The sequence below is a fragment of the Typopeltis vanoorti genome, chromosome 8, assembly GCF_054136105.1.
Source record: "Typopeltis vanoorti isolate ZY-2024b chromosome 8, IOZ_Tvanoo_1.0, whole genome shotgun sequence".
NCBI classification, from domain to species: Eukaryota; Metazoa; Arthropoda; class Arachnida; order Uropygi; family Thelyphonidae; genus Typopeltis; species Typopeltis vanoorti.
Genome location: NC_143556.1, coordinates 89898464 through 89918116, shown reverse-complemented (window position 1 = coordinate 89918116; position 19653 = coordinate 89898464). Strand labels below are relative to the sequence as shown.

Here is a 19653-nt window from a genome sequence, read left to right as displayed (position 1 = left end):
ACCTCCCTTGAAGAAACCCATGCTAACAAGCACAAAGAATACCACTGTTATCAACCCACTTTTGTATCCTATATCTCACCAACTTCTCCAAAACCTTAACTGCAACTCCAGATATACAGATCGGCCTATAATTTGTTGCCTTAGTCTTATCACCATCTTTGTGAAGTGGAACAATTTTGCCTTCCTTCTACTCCTTTGGATTGTGCTGTTCCGGGCCTCTTATTAAACAGATAGGCTAAAACTGGTGCTATCTTCTTGGAACGTTTCCTTAAGACATGTGGTGATATGTCAAGTCCTCTCTCATTTCATTCTCTAACTTGAGCTTCTGATCTCACACTGAGGATGAAACACCGTGATGAACTTCTCACTGAATACCTCGACTATGTCCTCTGCATCAGTCAGCATTCTCCCACTTTCATCCATTAATAACATCTTACCATAATCATTCTTCCTTCTACTTGGCACATATCGAAAAAACTCGCAAGGATTTTTCGTGGCCTGATTTGCTAATTTCTGCTAATGTTGCACTTTTGTTAGTTTTTACAACTGAGTCACTTCTGGCCTGCTCCTTATACTCTTCATGCAAGTGATTATTACCACTATTCATCTTGCACTGCTTCCAAAATGCCTTCTTCCAGATTTCATGCTTATTTTCCCTCATTCATCCATCCATTCATTTTACACCTACCTTATTCAACCTTTTTGAACTTGGGAATACATTCGCACATTCCTGTTATGTATTTATCTGTCAGTTCCCAAGCAGAATTTATTACTGTACTACTCAACTTCTCATTCTGTGCTATAACCAGCCTTTTATTTCCACATATTCTTTTCTCACAGAAATCTTCATATGGGTAGCCATAACTCACGTGTAATCGCTCTCACCAACTGGAGGGAAGTGTGAAACTCCACTCACAATTACATCCTTTGATAAAATTCTCAATCCTTTTATGCCCTCCTTTACATACTGCCTGAGATAGCTGTCTCTCAAAAACTCTATAAATTCATTTTCCTTATTCAAAAATGCTATCTCTTCATTTCAATCTATACTGCCATAATTAAAATCACCCATAATAATCAGTTTTCTTGAAAGTTTATTTTTAGGAGTTTTTAGGATTTTCCTATAGGAGTTGACAAAATTTGGCAACTCCTATAGGTAGAGATGACCTGCTAATGCTTCTGCCTGGTATCTCCACTTGGGCCTGGCTGCCACTGAAGAGACCTCAATAAAGGTCGAAACTAGTCTGGGTAGTGGCCCTTCCCTTAATGCATAACATTAGACATATCTGCAAGGAGATGTGTTTTGCATTATAGGAGATACTGAGATAGGAGTGTTGGTAGCTTGCTCCACCTTTGCAATGAGTTGTCCTGGTGTTGTACCACCTTATCCCAGTCCTGAAGATACTTTCAGGCGCAAACTTTGTTTGCTCACACTTGGATAAAGGATTAAACTAATTTTATTATAATCAGTTTTCTTGTTCACTAACCAAAGTTGTTGATACATTTCTTCATCACCACCACCAACTAAATATCTCAAGTTGCCCCAATCCTGAAGTATTTTCAGGACTAGGGCAACTCATATAAGGAAGCTAAGACATTGCATCACTTGCCTTAGTATCCCATAATGGAAAGCACATCTCTTTGCGGACATGTATAATGCTATGCATTATGGGAACAGTCATTACCCAGACCAGTTTAGACTTTTATTGAGGTCTCTTCAGTGGGAGCAGACTCAAAGATGATACAAGGTTGAAGTAATGCAGAAGTCATTTTCATATACGAGTTGCCAGAAGGTGTCTCACCAGATGTGTCACTCCTAATATTAGGAGTTTTTTCACTTGGTTATACTATAAAATAAAGATACCAAGAAATTATATACTTGGTTTAATCCTCTATCCAAGTGTAAGCAAACAAAGTTTGCGCCTGAAGTATTTCCAGGACTGGGCAACTCATATAAGGAAGCTAAGAGTTCACATCACTTGCCTTAGTATCCCATAATGCAAAGCACATCTCCTTGCAGGCATGTATCGTGCTATGCATTATGGGAAGGGTCACTACCTAAGACCGTAGTTTAATAATAAGGTGCTTTTGGCAACTCATATATGAAAATGTGACTTCTGCATTACTTCAACCTTAGTATCACCTCTGGGTCTGGCTCCCGCTTAAGAAACCTCAATAAAGCTCAAAACCGGTCTGGGTAGTGACCCTTCCCATAATGCTTTGCATTATGGGATACTAAGGCAAGTGATGCATAGTCTTAGCTTCCTTATACTAGTTGCCCCAATCTGGAAGATACTTCAGGCACAAACTTTGTTTGCTTACACTTAGATAAAGGATTAAACCAAATATATAATTTCTTGGTAACTTTATTTAATAGTATAACCAAGTGAAAAATCTCCTAACAACTTTCTCTAATCCAGAGTAATTTAATAATAAGGTCTGACACCTTTTGGCAACTCGTATATGAAAATATGACTTCTGCATCATCCTCTCACAACTCCAAACCTCAGTAAATGACCTAAACATTCTCCCTAAAGAACAGTTTGGTTTTCGGCAACACCATAGTACTGCCCAGCAAATCCACAGAATTGTGGAATACGTTATCCACCAGCTATAACTGGTGCCGGTGCACAAGAGCTGTTTTCCTAGACCTATCCAAAGCATTTGACAAAATCTAGCATTTTGGACTCCTACACAAACTTATCTCAGCCGGTACCTCACTAAAAATGGTTCATCTAATCCATTCATATCTTCAGAATAGATCAGTGCAAGTCAAAATCAACGGTTCTACCTCGTCCCAGCACCATATCTTTGCTGGAGTGCCGCAGGGATCCCTGCTGGCTTCGTTGCTGTTTTCTATATACATGTCGGGCATCCCGCACAATCCGATGGCTTCCATTTTGGCCCTATATGCAGACGATACAGCAATACTAACCAGATCTCTCCGAACCCATTTCCTTACCAGAAAGCTTCAAGAAAACCTTCTAAAGCTGGAGGGTTGGTTCTCCAAATGGAGATTGGAAGTCAACCCCAAAAAAAGCTCAGCCATTCTTTTCTCGAAAAGGCCAATATCTCCTGCAGGAGATGTGTTACTATTCAATCAATACTAAAATTCCCTGGCAAACAGAAACAAAAATCTCGACAAAAAACTATCTTTCAACCAACACATCAAGTCTACGTGTGCAAAGGCATCTAAAGCCATAGCTCAGATCTATCCGCTAATTAATAGAAATAGCAAGCTCAGCAACATAATCAGATTGCAGCTATACCAGTTGACGATTCATTCGTCCTATAATCATCTATGCCTCTCCAGCCTGGAGCCACACCTCTAATACTAACATTATCAAAATACAACAAGTGCTTGAGAATGATTCTGAACGCCCCATGGTATGTTAGAAACAATCAACTTCATTGAGATACAAATATTCCCTATATTTTCTCTTTCCTACAATCCTTAGCATCTAAGTTTTTTTCTAAAGACGTTCATACACCCCAACGATTTGGTTCAGCAAGCTGCAGCATACGAGGTAAAGGACATATTCAAACATAGAAGACCAAAAGCTATATGAACCTCCTATAGCGATGCATAATCTCCATGCCTATTCAGGGCGAGCAAACTGCTCATAAATTTTACTCTCACTATAACCACAACAGATTGCAGGGAATATGAAAAGCATCTTGCTTCACCCCTAAAGACATAAATGTCAATTGTCAATTGGTATCACCTCTGGCTCCCACTGAAGAGACCTCAATAAAGGTCAAAACCGGTCTGGGTAGTGACCCTTCCCATAATGCATAGCATTATACATCTCCACAAGGAGATGTGCTTTGCATTATGGGATACCAAGGCAAATGCATAGGCTTAGCATCCTTATATGAGTTGCCCCAGTCCTGAAAATACTTCAAGCAGAAACTTTGTTTGCTTACACTTGGATAAAGGATTAAACCTAGTATATAATTTCTTGGTATCTTTATTTTATATTATAACCAAGTGGAAAAAAAAAACTCCTAACAACTTTCTCTAATCCAGAGTAATTTAATCATAAAGTGTGACACCTTTCAGCAGCTCATATATAAAAATTCATATTTATAAATATTATGTAAATATTATGAATATGTTCCCATGGCTATTATTAATTTCCTGTTTATGAGTTTTAATGAGTTGAATATGACTCTGCTATTCTGAAATACATTTTTCAACTGAACATTAGCACTTTCTTTAAATAAAGATTCATATTTATTATGAGTAATTTGATGTTGTTCCGTATGATCCATGGATCCACTCCAGATTTATGAAGTTTAATTAGTTGAACATAGCTCCACTGTTCTGTAATTTTCTTCTTCTTTATGTAGCTTCCTCAGTGAGAGGGTGCAGCACCATGTCCTTCCAGTTTTCTCAGTTGGGGGGCTTTCCCTTTTGTTTCTGCATAGCCATGTGATCCTGTCCATAATCTTAAATCTTCAAGCCATGCCCTTTGTTGTTTGCCTCTTGATCCTTTTCCCATAATTTTTTCTTCTAAAACTGTTAGTATCCTCTGTCCTGGTGAACCTCTCAGTACAGTGTCCTGCCAATCTCATCTTTCTCTGGATCATTTCCTGTAATAATAAAGATGATCTCTGTGTTCTCATTCTCTATAGGACATCTGTATTTGTCACATGTTCTGTCCATGGGATCATTTCAAAGGCCATTATCTGTTGCCTTACTCTCTTCTTGAATATCCAGGTTTCTTCTCTTTGTCTCGATATTCACAGGACTTCTGAGCAGGTCTTTATTTTTCCAGAATGCATCTTTAGCTATGGCTGTTCTTATTTTTATTTCTTTATCTTGCTTTCCATCTGCAGTAAAGTAGGTGCCTAAATATTTGTATTTTGTTGTATGTTCAATTTCATATTGTTTATGAATATTTCTGGCTCGGATATCTGCTTTCTTTTGAGATTTTCATAAACTTGGTCTTTTTTGCATTTATATCTAATCCAAATTCTTTACCTTCTTCAATTAGTAGCTGCAGTAATTTGATTAATTTGTTTCTGTTTTCTGCTATTAGAATGGTATTATCAGCATATCTAAGGTTGTTGTATTTTATACCATTGATACTAATTCCCATTTTTTGTTTTTCAATCTTTTTCATCACTGTCTCACTATAGATATTAAATAGATTTGGTGAAAGGATACAACCTTGCCTAACTATTTTTATTTTCGCTACAGAAGTCTCATTGTTAAACAGTTGCATTTTCTGTTTGGTGTAAATCATTTTTATAATCTTAAGTACATGATCTTCTATGTCTAATTTATCTAATATATTGAACATTTTATTATGTTTTACCAGGTCAAAAGCCTTCTCAAAGTCTATGAAACATATGTAAATGTTCCTATTTCTTTGAAGTGATCTTTCTATTAGTATGTTTAGTTCCAGGATAGCATTAATATGTTCAAAAAAAATTTTTATCGAAATATTTTTATTGAATTTTGATTTTATTATTGGATTTTGTACCATTTGCAGATCCCAATTTAGGGGTTGACTTCTTTTAAATTTTATTGTTTTCAGGTGAATATTCATCTTCATTAAGACCAGACTTGCCATCACCTTTGAGTTCCGTATTCCATTGAAGTAACATTTACTGACTACAATATAGTCCAATTGATTTTTGTATCTTCCATCCGGACTTTCCCATGTTTAGCGTGCTGTTGATTTTTGCTCAAAATAAGTGTTAGTTATGATGAGACTGTGCTTGTTACAGAAATCAATCAGCTTTTGTCCTCTCTCATTCCAAATTCCTAGTCCAAATGAACCCACATGTGTAGATGTTCTCTCTGATCCAACTTTTACATTCCAGTCACCCATAGCACAAATAACTCGATCTTTCTTGTCTCCAGCTTCCTTTATACACCATTCTATTTCATCATACATGATATCTGTTTCTGCTTCCTCATTCTGTTCTGTAGGAGCATATACTTGAACGTTCAGCATAACTCTAGGTTTAGATTTCACTAGAATTGCCATTACTCTATATGATTTTTTGATTATATGGATAATGTTTTTATTAGTTTTCTTCTCTACAATAAATGCTACACCTCTTCTTGATATTTCACCACCTGACATATATATTTTATATATCTTACCATTTGGAAGTTTCGACTCAAAATCTGATGATCCTTTCCAAAAAGTTTCACTTATTCCTAGCAGGGGTGCGCCGGCCATATGTGCAATGTGCACGATGCACACAGGCACCAAAGAGGAGGAAATACTTTAAAAAAAACTTTTTTTTTAAGTGATTTTTTTTTTATTGGAGTGGGGGGGGCGGCACCAACTAAAGCTTTGCACACAACACAGGCACCGGACACTACTGTCGTGCTACTGGGTATAGGGGCACCAACTAAAGTTTTGCACACAGACGTCAGACACTACTGCCGTGCCCCCGATTCCTAGTATACTAATATTCAATCTCTCCATCTCTCTCATCACATTAGCCAATTTCCCGCATTTATTCAATCCTCTTACATTCCAAGTAGCAATATTCAAGCAATTTCTGCACTGAGTTTCTTTATAGCAGTCACGGACTGACGATACCGCAGGGCCTGCTATATCACCCTGACACCACTGTTCCGGACATAGTGAGTCTACCCAGGCTTTAATTCTTTTCTGTGTAGACATGATGCTTTACATAGCGGATTTTTGTCGAATGGGCTGCCAGAACCATCCAACCCCCAATATGAATGGAGGACCGTAGCTGTCGTTGGTTAGCGGGTCCCATGGATCTAGCCAGGAGGCCTACAAAGTAGTGCCACCGATCATCCCTCCCCCCCATCCACCACCGAGACGATGAGCTGTGACAGCCCAGCGACCGGCTGTAATACCTTTTTCAACTGATCTTTTTGTTTGATAAAATAAAATAGATTATATGAACATGTAGCTTGCTAACCACCAAAAAAAACAGTAATGGAAAGAGTTTGTCTTTAAAGGTTTTGAAAGTGGCAGTGAATTGAAATTTCTTTAAAATCTTTGCTGAACACTCAAATTCCTTTTATATTCAGAATAAGAAATCTAAGGATTTCGTCTCCACTTTGAAGAACTAAGAGATAAACACTTACTGATTGTTGTGCTAAATTTTTGGTTAACCATTTAAAATGACTGTTTACTTGATAGTTTCTCTCATGTATGAGAGCATCTGAAAAGCTAATTTTTCACTCTTGGTATCAAAAATTCATTTAGTCCATATCTTTGGATAGTTTAGTGTGCACAAGAGTAACAATATATATAGTTAATATACTGGGAAGTCAGATGAATAAATCTATAAAACGGATGGCCACAACGGGGCTCACGTCACACTGCTCTTCACGATCTACGGAAAAAATAAACAAAAAGAGAAGAGGAAACAACAAAAAAAGAAACAAAATAAAAAAATTGAAGAGAGAGAAAAAAACAGAGTTAATAAAAATTACTACAATAAAAAAGTTTAATTTGAAACACATTAAATGAAATTTACTTTGAACAATTAGAATAATTTTAAAGTTGAAACACAATAATTATAGATTAGGTTCTTATTTACTAGTATAGGCCTTCCTTGTATCTATTTTCTTAGTGAGCTCCTTAAAATTAGGTGTGTAATTAGCCAAAGTAGTTCTTACAAACTCATTACAACTTTGCCATGTACACACTCACTCCCATACCATCGCATCGGTCAAAGGTTGTGGCTCTTCTAAGTCTTACTGGAATTATTTTGGCTCCAAAAGAATGCATTGTTGGCCACCCCGATATATAGCATCCTATGAACTTTGGTTTCTGGTAGATATAAGTAGACAGGGGAAACACGAGTTTCCTGTTTAATATGAATTGTTGATCTGTATTTTTCCATATGGCACATGTGTCATCTACATCACATAGTCAGAGAGATGGTGTCATCACTTTAAAATTTTAAATCTTTTTCTTTCAAGATAAAGGTTCATCAGATTCAAAGATAATGGGGAATCCATAGCAGCTAATTTCTTTGTGAAGTTTATCTTTCCAATAAAATGTTCAGAGTAAATAAATCTATGATATTGTTAGATAAAAATTCGGATGTCTCGGAATTGAGGTACATTGATAAAAATAGAAAATTTATATCATTTTCTCATCAAATTCTAGGTATGCACCCTCAAATGTGTGCAGGATACTATAACAGTACTACATGATAAGGTTTAGATTATTGCCAATGTAACAATTTTTCTCCAAATTAGTCTTATCTGTCAGTTCTCCAGTGTTGTCAGAGGTCTTATTTCTGTCTTCTAAAGCACTTCTAATTGCATCAGTCTGTGTAAATTGCTGTATGTATATATATATATATATATATATATATATACGCGTCTTTTTGCTGCCATCAAACACCTGTCTAGCTAATATTTTCTCTTCCATTCTGTTTTAGTGACTGTACTACCACAAATTAACTTTGCTCACATATTCCTGAATACAAATAGTCATGTTTCTTCTTCATATCTTCATTTTTAATGATTCTTCCATTGTTGTCATCTGTACACTCAACTAATTTTTCTCATAACTTTCACATCTGTGGTCTATAGTCTTTCTTTGATCAGCTGTGTTATTTCTAACCCAGCCCTCCAATCCATAAATTGAAATTAGTCTTGTATACAGTAGTTTAGTCCTTTGACTAATTTCATTCTTATTCTATATTCTATTCTGGGTGTCCAACTCTGCATCCTTTTTTAGAGCCAAAATAATTCTGGTAAGACTTAGAAGAGCCACAACCTTTGACTGATGTGATGATAAGTGAGTGTGTGCATGGAGAGGTGAGGATGCAGAAGCTATGCCTTCCTGCTACAACACGCTAGTTACACTTCTGGCACTCATCTATCGGTATCTTTCAACATATTATTGCGTGAGTCCATTGACAGTACTTGTTATTGTTGACTCTTTTTCAAGTGCTTAGACATGCTACATAAAAGCATAAATATGAAGAGGAACACAGAAGTTTTAGGCCAGAGTGGGAAGAGGAGTTTCTTTTTGTGAAACAACAAAATAAATCACCTACTCCTGTGAAGCACTATATTCGACTCTTGAATTTATTAAATCTAAATATATATCTGTTTTAAATGATAAACATTTGAATGAGCTTGTAAAATCTACTTTGACTAATTACACACCTCATTTTAAGGACTTGACTAAGAAAATGATTACAAAGAAGGCCTTTACTAGTAAATAAGTAACTAAATTATTGTTTTCGACTTTAAAATTATTCTAATTGTTCAAAGTAAACTTCATTTAATGTGTTTTGAATTAAACTTTTTTATTACAATAATTTTTAATAACCCTGTTTTTCTCTTCCTCTTTTTTGTTATTTCCTCTTTTTGTTTATTTTTTCCTGGTAGAGCATGAAGAGCCACATGATGCATGGCTCATGAGCTGCATGCAGCTCGAAAGTCATGTTGTGGCCACTCCTGCTATATAGATTTATTCATCTGACTTCCCAGTATATTAGCATTACTTATTCTGTTGTTTGATTCCATATTTAATTTTCCATCTCTAAATTGGGTGGTGAACGTGCAATATACAGAAAAACCCCGTTTTTACGTTCCCACAATTTATGTTTTCCTGCCATTTACTTCATTTTCCGTTGGTCCCATCCTAAGGCCTATTCTTACGATATATTGCTTTCCCGCTATTAACAACTTCATGTAGACGTTATTTCCCATGATTTGCGTTTTTTTCTCGGGTAGCAATACTGATTTTCGAATAGATTTCTGCGGAAATCTGCGCATTTCTGTTCCCAGATTGCATTGCTTTCAGCTGTAGTTTCATTTCCGCCATCATGGTGACTTGCACACTTGTAGCAGTAATGTAGTGATGAGCATACCATGATTTTTCAATCAGAGTATGAATTGATATTGCAGAATGTCTGCTACGTAATTTAGCATGTGAGAGTTGCTTTCAAGTTGCAGTGGTGGATTATCCATGTTAGTAACATGGAGAAAAAAGACAGAAAATGTATTTCTGTAGAAGAAAAGATGGCAATTCTGTGACGTGTAGATTGGCATGCCAGAACACTTGTGCATTTAGCAAAAGGTCTTGGACTCTCCATGTCCACTTTGAACACGATAGTAAATAACAGGTCAGCATTGAACTCAATGCAAAGCAATGTGGCGCTATGTCAAAAAAAAAAAAAAAAACGGAAAGCAAAAAGAAGATTTTTTTTAAATAGATAAATGTAAGTAATTGTAAATTCATTTATTTTCAGTTATTAAATTTGTCATCTAGTATGTAGACTCACATACTAGCAGTAAGTCATCTTTCAGCCTTTTTTTAATGTTTTTTTTTTTACATTTCCTGCTATATACACTTTTTTCCATCAGTCCCCTGAAAAGTGTAAAAAAAGGGTATATAATTTCTCCCAGACAAGTCATCCCTACTTTCTCATGGTATGGTGAGGCACGCATTGCTTCCTTAAAAACATGCGTTCCATAGCTGGAAGAAATGCACTGGCCTACTTATTGGAGACTTGATGTGGTCTTTGCCATGTTTTGTCTCTAGAAGGTGGTTTCTGGTTCTGTCTCTCTTCCCCCCCCCCCTTTTCTCCCTGCCTGCAGTGCAGGTGAGGATTTCCTGTTTATCTGTTTATGCTCTCTACATCATATTTACTTTGCTGGTGAGCTAGTACACTCTCCATTTGAGAGCACAGCAGTAAAATGTTTTCCACAGGCTGGCTGCCAGCTGGTACAAAGCTAGTACCTTGCTAAGTAAGAAGCAGCAGCAGGATTATTTGCCAGTTGATATATTATTATTATGTGGCACCTCTAGGGAGTCCAAAGACTCATCAAGGGAGTGCATCTACTCTACCTCTTCATCTTCACCAACTACAGCGAACCTCAACTACCATCATCATTACACCAGCGCCATCTACTGCCCATAACAGTATTTTCACAGACAGTGCTAGTATTTTCACAGACTCACAAATATCCATGCCCAGGGCAGGATTTGAACCCACAACCTTTTGGCCTGAGAGTGGATACGCTAGCCACTTGGCCAACTAGGCTGGCAAAAGTTCCTCTAGTCAGCTACGAGAATTGAACTACAATGCTCTTTCTTCAAGTGATCTAGTGCCGCGGACAGTACATGTCACTTCCACTGAGCTACATGATCAGGAAGCTTCCTGAAGAGTTACCACAATCTGCTGATAACTCTTCAGGAAGCTTCCCAATCAACTGGTGAATAATCCTGCTGATGCTGCTTACTTTGTAGGGTCATTCCTGGAAGGAATTTGATTGAATCTGTGTACTCGTTGTGTGGGAATGGTGATCACTGAATCTGTCACCTCATTTCAGACCGCTGTTATTTTACTAGCAACCATGATAGACAACATAATAGATTCCAGAGTCACCATAGTTAACAAAAAAAACTTCCTCAAAAAAATCTCTAAATATATCAAAAATGCACCAAAAAATTGAAGAAAAAAAATCTGATTAAACATCAGAATTTCATGCAATAAAATGAATGCTAATAGCAATAATGTGCACTGCCACCTACAGACATCTGAATCTGATGTTATTCATCACTGATTCTTAATTGGCATCCTCTGCAATAACATCTGACCTCAGTTTCTCTCATTATATCTTCCTTGATGCTGTTCATAAGGGCAGTACTTGTGCATTTGTCAAGTCTGATATTACATGCCAAAATGCCCAAGTATTTTATTGTACAATGAATCTTCTCTGTATAATCTGCTTTCGCTTAAGATTTGCTTACCTCACATTGATTTGCTGCCTATATCATTTGCCTAATTCTAATGACTTCACTAACCTATTTGACTATTTAACTCTGAAATTCTGATGCGTGCAGTGAAATAATTAAAAACAGTGAGATAATTCTCCTTATTGACTTTGCTAATCACATCATTTCCACTCTTTGTTTTCATTTTCAATCCTGATGGTAACATCTAAAGATAAGGCAAACCTTTCAGCATCAGTTTTTTTTTTTTTCTCCTCTGATTCTTGTATTGATGACCAAGACAGATCTCTTCCCATTATTCACAGTATGCCTCTATTTCCCAAATAGGGCATTAGAAAAATACTTTATATTATTAGAGGACATCAGAAAAATACTTAGTATTTTTCTGATGTCCTCTATTATACCAATAAGTCTTCTGGCCCTGATGGTATGCTTCTTTTTGTAATAAAAGCTTATGCTCTAGAACTCACAGCCATTTTGTGCCATCTTTTGAAGATGTAAAAAATAGAGCTTTAAATATACTCAAAAATGATGAAATTAAAAGAAAAGAACTTCAAACCCCATTTAATCAGTTCCTCCAAAATCACTACTCAAAAAAATATACTAAAGAAACTTTTATTTTCTGATGAACCATCCCATGATAACCCAGAAATTAATTACAAAATTATGGTATCCTTACTATATGTTGACAACACATCAAGAAAAATAGCCCAAATATTAAAATCATTCAACATCAGAACTGCCTGAAAACCTTACAAAGATTCTTGTGGTCCCCTAAAGGCAAACTTCCATTTTATAAAAATTCTGGAGTATACAAGATTCTGTGTTCTTGTGGAAAGAGGTATGTAGGTCAAACTGCGAGAAAAGTCAACTATAAAAAAGAACATGTAAGCAATGTTGAAAACAAATAGGAAGTAAAAAAAAAAACAGATTCACAGAGCATATTCTCGAAGAACATGACATGGTGAATTGGCAAGCATCCTTGAATGCTCTTGTGTTCCCTTTACTTAAATTTTATTGATAAATGTACAATTCACTAGGTCCCTCCTAAGGAGTCACGTGGTAGTACCTCTAAAACACAAAGAAATTGCCTCAAGGTCGAGCCAAAACCAGTGTGGCAAAGTCTTTGAAATCTCACTTCTCTTATGAATATTTATATTTTTTTGCTGCGCCACATTAGCTATTAGATATTAGATTAAGTTAAACATGTCTTAATCAAGAAGTGATCTCAAAGGTGTACCGTAATGACTACTGATTTACAATCGTGACCTATAACATAATCTATTTTCTCCCGCTTAGATTCGTATCTTTTTGCAAGTGGTGCATCGGATTCTAATACTCAGACATTCGGAATAAAGATAGCAAAGGTTTATTTGACACATTAATACAATTTACAATACAAAGAAACTCAATCCACAACTTCAATGTTAATCAGAGAAAATTATAGGTATCCTTATTAAGTAAGGACATCAAGAAGCAACATCAGTATGTTATTTCACAAACTGACAAAACTTGACTGCAATATTCACATTAATCTTCATATCTTATCACATTACTTAGACTAAACCTTCTTAATACTTTCAAAAACATACACATTAGTTTAACCGTATAGGAATTACCTCACTACGCATTCTAATATTAAGGTGCTACAGTCCTGTCTTAAATACATGAAAGTCCTCAATTTCCCTTAATCTCATTTATAACATCTTAATTTTCTTATACACATTATATAGACAAAAGGACCTCCTAGATGAGTCTTTGACTCCATGAGGTCTTGTTTAATAATAATAATTATATAGACAAAGAATTTTCAACATTACCGTACACACTGGTTCTTCATACTTGTCCTTCAACTTCTGACTGCTGTTCTCTGATCGATCTCCCTTCCAATTCATTTAGTCGGTGCTATGGCATGGATTTCTCCGGTCAAAGATGAGTCCACATGATCCCAGCATAACTAGCCCACTCCAGATATAACGAATGCGTAACACGATTCTGCTTCCATAAGGGCTGTTGCCTAGATGCTGAGCCCTTTCCATGGATTGCCTGTCAGTCAAACGGAGATATGGTCTTTCATCATACGATTAGGAGTGCATGATCCTTCCAGCTCGTAAGCGGCATATCCTATTACTGCCCTCAGGATTCCTAACAGAACTCTTCGCTGATTCTTCGTCCGAGCACTCCTGGACAGAGACGCTCCGCCGTGCAACCCTCTACCCACCAGAATACACAAGACTACCAGCCAAGAGAGAAGAGAAAAAAAGCCCCGTGTGTGTGTGTTTGGGTGGGGGGGGAGAGTTCCTAACCCTTTTATATCATCTTCCCTATCGGCAATCACCCTAACTCATGTAGCTCACCCAATGTGTATAATTTCTCCCACGTGGGTCTCGTTTCGTATTATTTGTTTTTTCTGATTACTCGCTTCTGCATGTGCCATAGGCGCATGACTGCCTTAGGGCAACCTCTCTTTCTGTCGGCATGCCAATGCACTTTGAACTTTTGTTCACAGCAGCTTAATGCAAGTCATACTACAAAACATTGTGTTATCAATTCTAACAAAATATTATTAATTTATAATGTATCTCTGACATTATACAATCAAGTAAGTATTCCTTCCTTGAAATATTCACAATCTTTTTTCTTTATAATAATGTAATCTATATTTTACCAGTTGCATACAGCACATACCTAGAAGCAAGCATATTCCCTACAAGGTTTTTCCTGTTAAACGATGATAAAATTAGAATTCTTAGGAATCTCAATTTATCAAAGTTTAACAATGCTTTATTTAGAAGAGAATTACATCAACAGATTGTTCAAGAAGTCTTCTGAGGTCATTTGCTCAATAGGAACGGTAAATAGAAACCAAGGACTGATCCTTCACATTTGGAAATTATTAATTAATATGGGTTACATTCAAGACCTCTTCTATGGCAGCAATCATATACAGTTTACACAGCAATGTTGAAATTGCACATAACATGCCTATGATGTTATTATTATTATCATCACCCAAAACCCCATGGAGTCAAAAACTCATGTGGGAGGTCCTTTTATCTCACTCACACACACACACACACACACACACACACACACACAGCTCTTCATACGTGTCTTAAACACACTCAAACTCCTTGCAGACACCATACTCTCAAGGCATTCCAATCATTCACAACTCTGCATGAAAAAAACCTGCCTCTCACTCCCCTACTCACACCTTTCCAGAGATGACCTCAGTTTCCAGAGATGACCTCAGGTTCTCCCCTGATCTCCCACTGTTTTCTGTAGAACCTCTCCAGCATTGATAATATAACAACCCCTTACTAACTTGTAGGTCTCTATCATATCTTCCCTCTTCCTCCTATCCACCAGATTATGTAAATTGCATCTTCTCGATCTTTCCTCATATTCGATATTTCAGAGGTTAGAAACTACTTTAGTGAGTCGCATGTGGATCCTTTCCACCGTCTCTTTGTCTTTCTGTAAACCAGGTGACCAAATCTGGGCACAGTAGTCCATGTGTAGCCTAATCAAATCCTTATACAAGGGAATAAGAATTTTCCTACATCTACAAGTCAGTGTCCTCTGCATCATTCCCAGAATTTTTGTGTTGTCTTCACAAATTTGGCAGTGTGTCCCCTAAGATAGTGGGTGATAGCAGATCCTTATCCACTATCACCCCCACGATCTCTTATTTCCTCCACCTCTGACAATATATCCTCACCAAGAATATATTCTGCATCCAATCTTTATTTTCCAAATTTTAAAACCTTATATTTTGTAACATTGAACTCGTATCCCCATTCCCGTACCCAATCACTCAATTTATTCAAGTCTTCTTGTAAGGCCACAACATCTTCTCTACTCTTCATGGTTTGTCCCAACTTTGCATCATCTGCAAACAACTGAATATCTCCATCCAAATCTTCCAATGTCATTAATATACAAGTTAAACAGTGGTGGTCTTTAAACAGACCCCTGAGGCACACCACTAGTGACTTTCCTTTTCCTGGATATTGCGGTAATCTATCAAAAGCCTTTGCAAAATCTAAGTCTATTACTGTGTATTCCCTCTCCTCTGTCCAAGGAAGCAGTCACCTTATTGTAATAAGTAAGTAGATTACTAAAACATGACTTCCCTTTAGCAGATCCATGCTGTCTATCAAAGATAATACCTTAGTTGTCAATTCAATTCTGAATCCTAGTTCTCACAAGCTTCTCCAACAACTTACCACAACACCTGACACACAGATAGGCCTATAATTTGATGCTTGAGTTCTATCACCTCCCTTATGAAGTGGCACAATCTTTCCCTCCTACTACTCCTTAGGAACTTGACCTAATGCAACTCATATTAAAAATATATGTCAAGGCAGGTGTCAACTCCCTGGCACATTCCTTCATAATACATGTTGATATATTATCAAGTCCAACAGCCTTATTATCATCTAGTTTGCTCAACTCCCCCATACACCTCTTGCTTACTTACAGTCAGTCTCTCTTCCCCATCATCAGCTGCTCTCAATCTCTCCATTCCATGAAGTCACATTCACAAGATTGAAAGACCTTTATGAACTGCTCATTGTAAAATCTCGTATAGAAAAAAAAAAAAAACAGTAAAAATTTTCTATGTCGATTTTACATAGGAATTTAAATTTACGTAAAATACTTGTAATTAAAATTAATGTAATAACTCACCTTGCTGTATTAAATCTGGTAACAAATTGTTAGACTATTTTTAATAAGAGCCACTAGAATTGTGAAAACAAAAGAATAAGCTTAGACAGGATTAGGCAGATAGACATAAGGCTAGCAGAAATAATGAAGGTTGCCAGATTACAAGTTTTCCCGCCAAAATTCAAATATAGCGTGGGGAGCAGGAAAAAAACCCTCCAGCAAATCCGGAGAACTTGATTTGTAGAAGGGCCAAGGTTGGGAGAGTGAGATAAAAGGCAGAAATTGAGGGGCCAAAAAGTCTCTCCCCAGCCTTTTCGAGGATAGGAAGAGTCACGTTCCTTCAAGCATGCAGTTCCGACAAAGATGGGAAGTTAGATAGCAGCAGAGAGGATGGTCTTTTCAAGATGTCCTACTCTATGATTCTTCGATGATCTACGTGTGTGCTGTAGTATTGCTGCTGTAAGTAAGATATTTTGTTAATTCCTAGATTGTGAAAATTAAGTGACGAATGTTGGTTCTATTGTCGATTAGCAAAGAAAGTATTAGAGAAGTCGGAAAGCCGTACTTCTGTTTGAATGTGAATAAGTATTATATAGAGTTTTAAGGAATTTGCTAATGTTGTGTAATGCAAAAAAATAGAATGTGGATTTAAACTGAATGTGGTTAAAAGGCCTTATTTTCCTGTTTATAACGTGAGTAAAGATAAAGTGTGTCTAAGTCTATCCACGTGTCTGAACATTTATGTGAAATTTTACCGTCTTTGTCTTAAAGCTTAAGTGAAAATGCTTCGAAGATCATATGGAAAATTCGACACGTGATTGTATTGTCTCCATTGTTATCTAGTTGTATTAGGCTGAACCAGATACTTGATATGTGCAGTTTAAATTTTGTTATTAAATTGTCTTAGAATGAATAGACATGTTTGTTTTGTTAATAGCTTGCCTTTCCAATGCACTGTCTCATAAAAATATAGAACCTGTGTGACCAAGGAATAGTGATAGCCATGACTGACTGATATTAAGAATTAGGAGTTGCTTGAATTAGAGTTAATTTAAGAGATATTTCTCGTGCTTAGCTGATTGTTTCTCTTTACATTATCACGTAAAGGAAAGATAAACAATTATTTTAAGCGATCCTTAATGGTGCAGTCGAAAATAAAAATAAATTTTTAAGGATCAATACAAGAGAAATACAGCAAGGTAGTTTAGGGACTTGGCTCCAGCCAGAAACTCCTGAGTCTACACTTTGAGTATGTGAAATAGCTTACTTACAGCTTTGAGAGAAAGGGGGGGTAAAACTATAGACTGAAAGGATTAAGAATAATCACAAGTTTTGTGCATGAAGAACTAGCTCAAGCAACGACCATAAACTCTGTATTACGACTGATAAGAAAAAGACATTACAAAGGCGCAGTACGATGTAAATAATAATAATCAACAAAATAATATCAATAATATTAAAATTAAAGAATAGAGATATTATTACATCATTAAGTCTCTCCACTACATCTTCCGTAACAGTTGTCTTTATACCATTTTCTCCAATCAGTGTCATCCTTCCATAATCATTCTTTTCTTTGCTGGCTACATATCGAAAGAACTCCTTAGGATCTTTTGTGGCTTCATTAGCTAACTGCTGTTCATACCTCACTTTTGCTACCCTTGCCAATCAAGTCACCCGCCTTGCCTGCTCTTTGTAATCCTCATGGAATTGATTATCACCGCTTCTCTTATGCTGCCTCCATAATGCCCTTTTTCTCTATATTGCATGCTTAATCTCTCTGTTCATCCATTTCACACCTACCTTATTTAACCTTCTGATCCTTGGAACACATTTAGACATTGCTTCTATTAGATAGTTCTTGAAAACCCCCAACCTGCATTGATCTCTTTTCCATCTGCTTCCTCATTCCATGCTACACCTGCAAGCTGTCTCCTGAGGCCTTCAAAATCAACCCCCCCCCCTTGTAGTTCTACATATACCCTTTTCTCACAGAGTTCCTCACACTGCTGGCAACCACTAAGTTAATCACCTCATGGTCACTCTCACCAATTGGTGGGTGATTTGACACCTCATTTATAATTATATCCTCTGATGATATGATCAAATCCAAGACCCTCAGTCCTCATGTGCCTTCTGTTACATACTGTCTGAGGTAGTTGTCCCTCAAAAACTCAAGCAACTAATTTTCTATTTTCTTTACTTCCAGTTGCTATCTCATCATTCCAGTCTATATTGCCATAATGAAAATCTCCCATAATGATCACCCTTTTCTTATTTGCTTGGCTAATTTGATTATACATTTCATAGTCACTACCATCGACATTACCAAGTCTATAACAACATCCAACCAAGTATTTCATTCTATTCACCTCTATCTCACACCATACTACCTCAAAACCACTGGCACTATTTCCCTCTTGCATCTGTACCTTGTATGAACATAACTCTTTCTCTCTCTCTCATCAATAGCGCTCCCCCCTCCCTTTTTACCGTTTCTGTCCTCATGAAACACATCATACCCTTCCATCTCTATTCCTGTCAGGATGTCGTCCTCATCTGACCATATCTCACTTATTCCAACAATTTTTGGGTGAACAGACTCAATTAATCATACGCATATGTATTAGAATATCCTTCACATAAGATTACTTTTTACCTTATTTTTGAAATAACTCTATGTCGTATATCATCATGTTGTGTAATTACTTCCACATGTATTTAAATGACCTGTGAATTATTTAATTTAAAATTCATTTATTTTGTATAAATTATTTTTATCCACCACTTATTTGATATGTTGTTTTATTTTTAACAGCACTGCAACATCTGCTTCACAGGAACAAGATATTTCTGCAGAAAAAGCTTCTCAGCAATCTGCTGTTGCTGAAGTCATCAAGGATGATTCATCCTCAAGTTCTAAATCTATGGTAAGTAAGTACATGTGAGCAGTTTATTTTGTTATGCATTGTGATTTCAGTATACTCTGCAGAATTATTAAAATGAAATCATCAAAAAAGTTATTTTCCACAAAATAAATGTACCAGGGAGTTGACGGCGGGCTTGACATATTTTTTTAATATGAGTCTTGCACTGGGTCAAGTTCCTAAGAAGTGGAAGGAGGGCAAAATTATGCTACTTCATAAAGGATGTGATAGAACTCAAGCATCAAACTATAGGCCTATCTGTGTGTCAGGTGTTGTGGTTAAGTTGTTGGAGAAGCTTGTTGAGAATTAGGATCCAGAGTTGGGTTGACAACAAT

The 19653-nt window shown here is 36.6% G+C and overlaps 1 protein-coding gene across 7 annotated transcripts in view; it reads left to right on the top strand.

Moving 5' to 3' along the window:
- Positions 1–19653, top strand: part of LOC150104186 (uncharacterized) — a 712768-nt gene that overhangs the window by 662163 nt on the left and 30952 nt on the right. For all 7 annotated transcript variants that reach the window (XM_090396809.1, XM_090396815.1, XM_090396810.1 and 4 more), the window contains one exon: positions 19210–19321. In XM_090396809.1, coding sequence (XP_090252935.1) covers positions 19210–19321 — 112 coding nt within the window. The remainder of the gene's footprint in view (positions 1–19209; positions 19322–19653) is intronic.